General features: G+C 37.4%; 1 protein-coding gene across 1 annotated transcript in view; it reads left to right on the top strand.

The window, feature by feature from the left end:
• PRIM2 (DNA primase subunit 2) overlaps positions 1-9774 on the top strand; it is a 90671-nt gene that overhangs the window by 1104 nt on the left and 79793 nt on the right. The window contains exons 3-5 of the mRNA XM_005421691.2: positions 1-8; positions 277-356; positions 5648-5744. Of these exons, the coding sequence (XP_005421748.1) occupies positions 1-8; positions 277-356; positions 5648-5744 (185 nt within the window). The remainder of the gene's footprint in view (positions 9-276; positions 357-5647; positions 5745-9774) is intronic.

Below are 9774 nucleotides of genomic sequence, written 5' to 3'. Positions count from 1 at the left end.
CCTACAGAGTAAGTAAAGATCAAGACACAGAATTCTCTTGCACTTTATTTTCTTTATACCGTTCAAGAATAACAAATAAAAGTAGAGGTGATGAAATGGTGTTGTCATTTTGTCAGAGGTGTAGGTTTTCTTTGGAGTTTTTCTTCCTTTAGGGTAACCACCTTCCTCAATGAGTTGGCATTTATTGTCTAAAAGATGGCTATTAATACACTGTTGAAAACAGCTGTAAATTGTGAATTTTTTAATCTGGGAGAGTAATAACCATATGTTCTACAGGCTTTGGCTGAGGATGATTATGAGGCAAGAAGAAAAGATCATATCTCTCATTTCATACTCCGCCTTGCCTACTGCCAGTCGTAAGTACTTTGTGGATTATGCTGTACTCTTGTTATTAATTTTAAATGTATAGAGATACTGTAGTGCTTTATTATAGACATTGCAGATGCTGTAGAGTTGTATGGCTACTAAAGAGAGAGGTAGGCTCAAGGGGAATTTTTTGCTATGAATCTGATGTCAACTGTGATGAAAAAGGATATGTGTAATCAATTAAGATCTAGATTTTGTGCTAACTAATAAATTTACAAACTTTTGGCTTTTAAACACATGCAATTGGTTTGAGTCTCTTGATAGCTTTTTTCTAAATGAATGCACATTATTAACTGTTTGTCACACACTTGCAGCATAGTTTAACTTCTCTATATACTTACTGTTGATAACTGACCAGAGACCTGACTATTTAAATAGGCTTTGTACTGCTGTATAGAGAGCACTATTTCCGACTGACTAAAAATATCATCTGAGCTTGAGGTTTCATCTGCTGCCTCTGTTTCTTGTCCATAGTCATTGCTGTGGCTGGTTTCACATTATGTGAAATTTCATGCAAAATATCGATTTTGTAAAGTGCATTCTTTTGTTTCCCCTGTAGTTTTTGGATGAAATTAGAGGTTGTCAGTGCTTCATGTCTGCAAGTAGTTTTGGTATATGTTTGTGTGAACTTCTTATCACTGTGGTCTTTTTAGAGTTAAAACTGGCAGATATGAAGTGTGTTGAATTGTTGATTCAATTGCACTTAAGGCTGCATTACAGTTCATTTTAATTAAGTGACTGTGATGGAATGCATATTATGATGCTGTGATAGCTGACATGACTGAAGTGCTGCTATGGATACAGATTTGTAAGCAAAAACAGGCAGGAAAGCTGAGTAGGAGGGATTGTGGTCTAAGCTGGGATATGGAGCTGGAATGGATGGGGCTTTTCTTTGCAGTGGCTTTGGCTTCCTGCTGCAGAACATCCGATCAGAGTAGGAAGTAGCAAAGGTCTCAAAAGTCTGCCTCCAGATGGATGAAACCTCACCATGACATGCCCTGGGTGACTTTTAAACACCCTGAAATCTTCCAGATCATTCATGTCCTATCCTGTTGTCCTTTCAAAAGGCGTCTGGGCTGTGCTGAAGACAGTTTGGCAATGTGTGATCCATGAGCCTGCTAGATCCGTGATGCATTTACCATGAGGAACAGGTTGTGGGTAGAGAGATCAATACCAACCTTCACTCCAGTGTCTCTGATAGCGTAACTCAAAATCCTGAAAGAAGGGAGCAGACCGAATAACAGAATTGCAACTGAAATCCTTTTGTATTCTACATGTATAATTTGTGATCGTGAATAATAAGTGTAATATTGCCTTCTTTCTAGTGCCCCGGTTTGTTACATTTTTATAAACTCCCTTAATCATACTAGTCCTGCTGATTTTGACAATATCTTTCTTTACATGTATTGTAAGTTTACCAAAACCCCCTGAAAGGTAGTATCCTCAAGTAGTCTGGGGTCTAAAAGGCCCCTGAAAACATAGTGGTTTGTATTAGTGGCATTTTGAATAATCAATTTGACTTAATTACAAAGCCAAAACTTTACTTTGAACATTTTTTTATTATTTAGACCATTACTTTTTTTTGTGGGAGGTGAGGTGCTTTAGGGGTCTTGGTAGTTGATGAAAATTCTGCTCTTATGGAAGGTGAGAATTTGATTTAAGTTCTCCCATAGTAAATAAATTGCAGATACTGTTCAAACCCTGTGTTTCGGGAAGTATCTTAAAAATTAGACTATAGGCAGGGCAGAGATGGGCAGCTTAATGAAGGTGAACTGCTGTGCAGAAATGGATACAGGCTATTCTGGGCCACAGGAAAGATCCTGGCTTTGTAATCTGGGGGGAAAGATGTCTTTAGAGGAGGGGTTTTGAACAGAGCTCTGGGACACTGTTTAGACAGCTTGCAGATGCCATTTTGTGTTCCCATTTTTATGTACTTGCTGCATTTTGATAAAGCAGCTTTTGGTCAGCTTTTTGGCTTTCTACTTGTACTTTGAAAAGGTGGATTTAATGCTTACTCATAACATCAAAAATAGAATTCTAAAAACTATGAGGTGAGCCTACAGCCCAGTGTTCTCTATTCTGTCTTGAAAAGCAGCTACTGTGGGGATATTTCTATAATCTACAACTGGCAAATTCCCAAAAGATAAAATTGGGAGGCAAATAGAATATACTGTACTTCAAGTTTTTATCATACTAGGTCAGAAAAATAAGCTTGGCACAAATCATTAGGTTAATGGAAGAAATTTGAAGAAGAAAGTAGGAGTGATTGAAAAAGTGTGCTGAAATAGACATAACTGCAAACTAGGTTGAATTCAGTTCCTGAGGCAGCTGTGTGTACATGTGCTTACATTTTCCTGTGACAGTGCTTTTTAGTTGGCCAACAGTGCCATCCAGGGGTAAAAGTTTATATCGATTTTTCTTTTCTAGTCTCTATTAGTCCTCATTTGGAGGACTAATAAATTGGATTATTTTGGATTATTTTGAATTGGTTTTCACGTGATCTGAAGTGACCAGCTCCACCATTCTGGTCAGTTAAATTTGTAAGGTAGTCATTATCTCTTGGCTTTTCTTCTGCTTTCTGAAATCCAAGACTTGAAAGCACATTTCCATATGACAGGGTATTTACAGTCTCATCATCTTTCACACCTCTTCTAATGTCACTTAAATCTGTCAAGAGCAGGAAATAGAATAATCTCAATTTACTTTCATGGCAGATGCAGATGTAAAGATAATTTTATTTGCATGTGGATGGGAGTGTGCATTTTTGCTTTACTGCAGCTCTTGTTACTTCAGCAAATCAGCTATGAAGAACCTTGAAAGTCACAGAAGCATAATTTTCACTTTACTTTCTTAAGATGGAAGAAACAAATTTTACCTCTGCTCTGACAGCAAAACTCCTTTACCCAGGAAACTTTCAAACATATTTTTGTGCCTTTTTAAAGTTTTTTTTTGTTTGATTTGTGTCTGTGTCACATAACAAGGACATAAATTCTGTTTTAGACTTAGCAAGGCCTGTTCACTGCTCCCCATTTTTTTTCTAAATGATAAATTAGACTTCTCTGCTGAAATAGCTCCCTCTGTATGTTGAGTAGCATTTCCTTTTGTGCGTTATCTGTACCCATGTTCCCCTTGCTGTCTAGTCTTTAAAACTTAAACTCTGAGTGATGCATTAGTGCTGATTGCCTAGTAGAGCAGTGATCTGGCCCATGCCCAGAGTTTTCATAAATCACTGTTAAGTTGTTGGAGCTCTTGTATTAATTGTGGAATGGGAGCTACCAGTCTTAAATTCCAGATTTACCTGCATTTGCATGCCTTCCCTAAAGTACTTATATGTTCATGCTTCCTACCAATTACGCTGATTTTTCCTACCCCTCCTTGGGGTGAAGAGTATTTCTATTCCAACCCCAGCCCCTCAAGTGCTGTTCCCTACGTGAAAGAGACTGTTTTCTTATATTATTTTTAAAGTTGGGAATCTATGAACTGGTTTAAACTGCTAAGTAATCTGCACACCAGAAAGTTAAGTGGCAAAAAGTGAGGAGTATTCCTAACATCTACACTTCAGTGACCTGCTAGTCCCTTAACTAACCAAGCTGCTGCTGAAGCTAGCTAATGATAGTGACATCGCTTTTCAGTTCAGCGTGGGGTTTTGATAATAAGTATTATTCCTTAGTATGAATTTGAGATGAGTGTACAATTTTTTTTTCATGTAAATAATGAGTGTAAAATATAGTTTGGCTTTAGAAGTGATGCATAATGCCCTAATGACGATGATCTTAGGAAAGCCAGTTTAAAAGTATTTGCTGGACATACACAGTAGTGTGAGGTCAGCTTGTCAGCTATTTTGTCAGCTGTAGGAAGAATCCACATAGGTGTGTGTATAAAAGATAAAATAGTATTTTCTTGTTATGGTGACTTAAGTGGATAGGTGGGATTACAGCCTTTGATCTGCTTTCCTGAAGGAAAGGAACAACAGACTGGCTGACCTCCAAAGAAATGATATATAATCATGTTTGTGGTTAGTTAGTTTGTTTTTTTATGTGTGTGTAGTTGTGGTGTTGTCGTTTTGTTTGGTTCTCCCAACAGGAAAACAAATCAAGGAAAGTGGAAAAAATTGTCACACCCCAGGATTTAACTACAGTCCAAGATAGCCACAGAAGAACTGCAACAGATCAGTCATTAAAGCATTAACTTCCATTTTTGAGTTGCACTGATTATTATTACATCCAAAGCACTGAGACTATCCACATGGTTATATTTTACAAAGCACCTTAACAGCCTTTCTGTTTGGCTGTTCTATGTAATAATTACTTTTCTTCAAGCCATATTTCAAGCAGAGTTTTTTTCCACAAAACCACAAACAACTCTGTTGTGATTCACACGTTCCCTGTGGGAAAAGATGCTTAAATGTTGTAAAGAGAACATATGTAAGACTGCAGTATTTCTGTGCTCTGTCAATTCCAAGGGCAGTGGCTCACAGGGTAGCTCTCAGAGGACAGTTTAAGAGAGTGCCCTGTGGCAGTGAGATGCAGCATCATCTGCATTCCGTGCTTGCACATGTGGGGTGGCTTTTTTTACTGGTACCTACTTACTGCAGCTTTGAGTAATGTGCTGGTGTCTGGGAATCTGAGCACTAGGATGTGAAGAGTTCCATCAGTACTTAAAGTACTTGGATTGGCTTCAGTGTTGTTTTATTTGTCTTCTGACTCCTATCCCTGTGTTCCTGTTTGTTCTTCTACTTGTTCACCTGCAGTTGCTAAACCCCTTTTTCTCTTCTGTCAGGAATTAGATGTTATATTTGTGTTCCTCACCCAACTTCATTGCCATATATTTTCCTTTTGCCTGTTTCCAGGCTATTTGTTGCCTAGAATAAAGTGCACTTGTCATTTGCTGAGATGTGTGCATATTTCTTCAGCTGGAGATACAGCAAAAATGAGAATTAAAAGAAGTAGCCTTCAAAATATATTTGCCTCATCACATTAATTGTGATGTTGATTGTACAATGAAGAAATATTGTGCCATGTTGTAGAAAAAAACTGTCCTTTAAATACCAAGGGAGAATGTTACCTACAATTATTTTTATCCAAAATGAGTAAAAAGTATTGTCTCTCCACAAGTCTTTCCTGAGTGTGCATTACTGAAGGTTTCCTGCCTTTACTTCCAAGCTTCTCAGTGTATGTGGCTCACATGCCTAAGTCAGCATTGCTGTTGTGTTCACTAGGTTTTGGTCTAGTTTTCAAGCAAAAAAAAGTACATTCAGAATTTTTTAAAATTTTTTTTTCAGTGAGGATCTCAGGCGTTGGTTTCTTCAACAAGACAATGAACTAACTGAAAATTTAATGCAGAAATTTCTAGAACATGTTAACTTATCATTTGAAGCTGTAAGTATGTTACTTTCTCTATTTATGTTGCACATGTCTGTTGTTTTTTAAAATTCTCATTAAGATAGTTTTAGCAATCACATTTTAAAGATAGAAAGTGCAGTTATAGTTTTAAAAATCCTAACCACACAGAACTTCTAAACTTGGGGAATAGTGTGTGTGAGTATTAAGTGATGTGGTTTTGTGCTACAACAAGAGAAGCTCAGTCTGCTTCAGTCTACAAACACAGCTGAAAAAATGTGAAATTACACAGGTAAGTTAACAAGGTTTACTAAAGCTGCTAAGCATTTTTGAATCAAATTTTGGGTGGATTAGATTGTAGGTCATAGAATGGTTTGGGTTGGAAGGGACCTTAAATACCTGGTTCCAGCTCCCTTCTGTGGGCAGGGAATCTTCCCAGTAGACCAGGTTGATCAGAGTCCCATCCAACCTTGCCTTGAACACTTCCAGCAATGGGACATCTGTGGCTCCTCTGGGCAGCCTATTCTAGGACATCACTGCCCTCACAGTAAAGAATTTTTTTCCTCCTCTAAACTTATTTCTAATCTAAATGTACTCTCCTTCAGTTTGAATCCATCCCCCCTTGTCCTGTGACCACATGGCCCTTGTGAAGAGCCCCTCTCATTCTTTTAGGCTTCCTTAAGTACTGGAGGCCACAATTAGGTCACCCCAAAGCCTTCTGTTTTCCAGGCTGAACAATTCCAATTCTCCCAGCCTTTCCTAACATAAGAGGTGTTCTATCTCTCTGTCATCTTTGTGTCCCTCCACTGGACTCATTCCAACAAATCCATGTCCTTCCTCTCATGTAGAGTTGAAACTTCCTGTGTTTTAGTTGACCATTGACTGCTACCCTTTGAAAGTAGATGTCCAGCCAATTCCTGGTCCATCGAATGGTTCTCCCACTGCATCCATTTTTCTCCAGTTTGGAGAGGTGGATGTAGTGGGGGACTGTGTCAAAGCTTTACAGAAATGTAGATAAATGTCATCTGTAGCCCCTTTCTTGTCTGCTCATGTAGTCACTCCATCATAGAAGGACACTCGTTTGGTCAGGCAGGACTTGACCTTGGTGAAGCTTTGTTGGCTGTCCCAAATCACTTTCCTGTTACCCTTGTGCCTTAACACAGCTTCTAGGAGGATCTGTTCCATGATCTTTCCAGGCACAGAGGCGAGGCAGAGTGGTTGGTAGTTCACAGGGTTTTCTCTAAGCTTTTTAAAGATGAGTGCAATGTTTGCCTTTTTCCCTTCACCTGGGACTTCTGACTGCCATGACTTTTCAAATATCACGGGGAGTGGCTTGGCAACTACATCATCTAAGTCTCTCAGGACTCTGGGATGCATCTTAGCAGGTCCCTAGTTTGTGTTCTTCAGATAAGAGCATAGTTTGGCTTCTTCTGATAAGTGCTTACCTACCTTATCTGGCCATCTGGACCAAATTACACTGATGTTAAAAATACCTTGCTTTCTTGGTGAATTGTGTGACAATTCACCCTAAATGTTTCAGTAATAAGAAAAGTCATGGCTGCATTTGATTCTTACTTGAATTGAATGTGCAGTCTGTTCTCATTACATTATTGACTTCAGTTGAAAAATAATTGTGGTTAAAATATGTTTTTATTCATAAACTTTGCTCTAGAACCTTTACAGTCTTCTAACTATTAAGATGTGGCTTCTTGCTATAGAAACCACAGCAAACTACAGTGACCTGGGGACTTTGTGCATTGTTCCTTTTGTAAACACTGACTTCTGGAAACTGTGTGGGAAAGAAAAAGAAGTGCATTCAATGAATGCTTATGATAGCTGTTGAGAATGTAGTTAAATTTTATTAATCCAAGTATAAAAATCCTGTATGGATTGCTCAAAAATGTAGCTTTCTGTGTTACTGTCACCATGGGGACATGCAATGTTTGTGCATGCTAAAAACCATTTTGACTCTTCTTGTTTGTGCATATTATGGAGTTACTGGAGCTATAGATATAAAGAGCTATAGCTATAAAGACCATGAGTTAGCTTAAATAACACAAAATTAGAGGCTGGTGTTAAATACAGTAGCTACAAATTGTGGTTAAGGATTATTTATATTTATATAAGGATTATTTAATGTTTATAATTTTAAAAGAAATTATGTGCAATTATATGTTTCATTGTAACTTAGACTTTATATGTGCACATACATGTAAATTATCCTATTTTCTTTTAATAGACAATTTGAGTTTTGCTCATTAACTATGGGCTATGGAGAATGCAGAATATAAGTTGTCCTAAATTCTGTGAATGCTCTCATTCCACAGTTGTTGTTTTATCATTATAACTTAGATTTAAAGCTTCTTCCCTTTTGACTTAAACTCATTCTATTTCTTTTGATGAAAAACCTTGAAAATGCAAAATCTGTTTAGACAAACAACTATTGTTGGTATTTTAGGGATATTACAAAGGAGTTCCTGCTGTTATATGCTGTTTTGTTTGTCTGAGTTGATGAAAGGAAAATGTCTATTGCAGTGTCTTGAGTAATGATTTTAACAGTGTTTTGCACTGCAGCTATGAACTGTTTTGTTGGGAAAGTCCAGCCTTGCCTGTAGCTCTCCTTGTAAACTTGAGTGAATAAAAATTATCGTGCAATCATCACTCCACTGAGAAAGCCTTTCTCTTAAAATACTACTTATTAGAATAACTTAAATATTCTGAGATATGTGGCTGATGTCTTTCTGGACTGAAATATCTGGTGTCAGTGCATGATGGTGAAATAGGATTTGTGGAGTGTTAAGAGTAACAGAGGCTTTCCTGTGTCTTTGAGAGACTATTAGAAATGCCATTCTCTGGTTCAAGAGACCTTTCAGTGAAAGGTGTCTTTGTGGAGCTGTATTTTTGTTGCTTATTCCCCAGCCTCATATTCTCCTGTCACAGTTTCGGCATTTGGGCTTGTAAGAATAAATAAATGTTTGCAGGTTGCTGGAAATAGCTGGGAGTATGGCTTGATTCCGTGCTACTGAATGTGCCTTCAATATGTCAAAATGATTAGGAAGGTGTTATTTCCTTACTCCTGTTGAGGCAAAAAAGCATCATTTCATTGAAAATCTACTTCCCTGCTTCTGCTTTCACCCTCTGCTTCCAATTCTCATGGAAATTTAGGCAAAATTAATCCTTCCTTGCACTATCATGTATAAAACATTTGAATATTACTAATGAGTTCCATATGTATTTGAAACAGGTCTAAATGCTATGGAACTATGTAGAGGCCACTACAAAAGTAAGGCCACTCTAAAAGCAGTATTATTTTTCTCAATGTTCTATTTGTAAAAGGAGACTCTTACTTTGAAAAGGAAATTAGGATGAACCATTCTCCTCATGCTTCCCTGTTAGAGTGTTTTCATGCCTTATTATGCATAAAACAAGACGGAAATCAAACTTTGGGTTCTACCTGTTAGAAAAAAACTTGGTCTTCAGAAAAAGGAAGTAAGTTCTGATGTTACAGTCTGTTTTCTATATGGGTAAATGGATAGAAATAAAATTTCTATCTTTCAGTTGCTTATGATGCACTAAGAAACTTGTAGTTAAATTTCTTTAACCAGAAGAGAGGTGCCTTGCATTTTCTAGATACTGGTTCTGGTTTCAGAACTGTAACCTGAGAAAGGTCACAGCTGCTAAAGCTTGACCTTGGTCTAGTCTGGCATAGCAATGTTAACAATTCTAAGAACCACTGTAAGAAGTGATTCTCAGTATTTATTAAAAGAGTCAGCTCTTTTATGGGGAGGAGGAGTAAATGGATTGTCTTGTACAGTTTTGTCACCATTGACATCTTTTACAGCACCAACCAAGTGAACCTAAAATTGAGAATTCAATAACTGCCCCCTCTCACCTTTTCTTATTTGCTTATATGCATGAGAAAGTGATACTTGCATACTTATTTTGCAGACTAATTTCTGAGATTTTTTGAATTGTGGATTGATAATTATTGCTTTATAGAATCAAGAAATCTTCAATCCCACTTTCGGATAATACTTATGAAGTTGTTAGGATCTTTCCGTATTAAGGG

Source organism: Geospiza fortis, unplaced genomic scaffold (genome assembly GCF_000277835.1).
Source record: "Geospiza fortis unplaced genomic scaffold, GeoFor_1.0 scaffold264, whole genome shotgun sequence".
In the NCBI taxonomy this organism is placed as follows: domain Eukaryota; kingdom Metazoa; phylum Chordata; class Aves; order Passeriformes; family Thraupidae; genus Geospiza; species Geospiza fortis.
The sequence above is the reverse complement of the archived record's forward strand: the minus strand, read 5'-3'. Positions and strand labels throughout refer to the sequence as shown.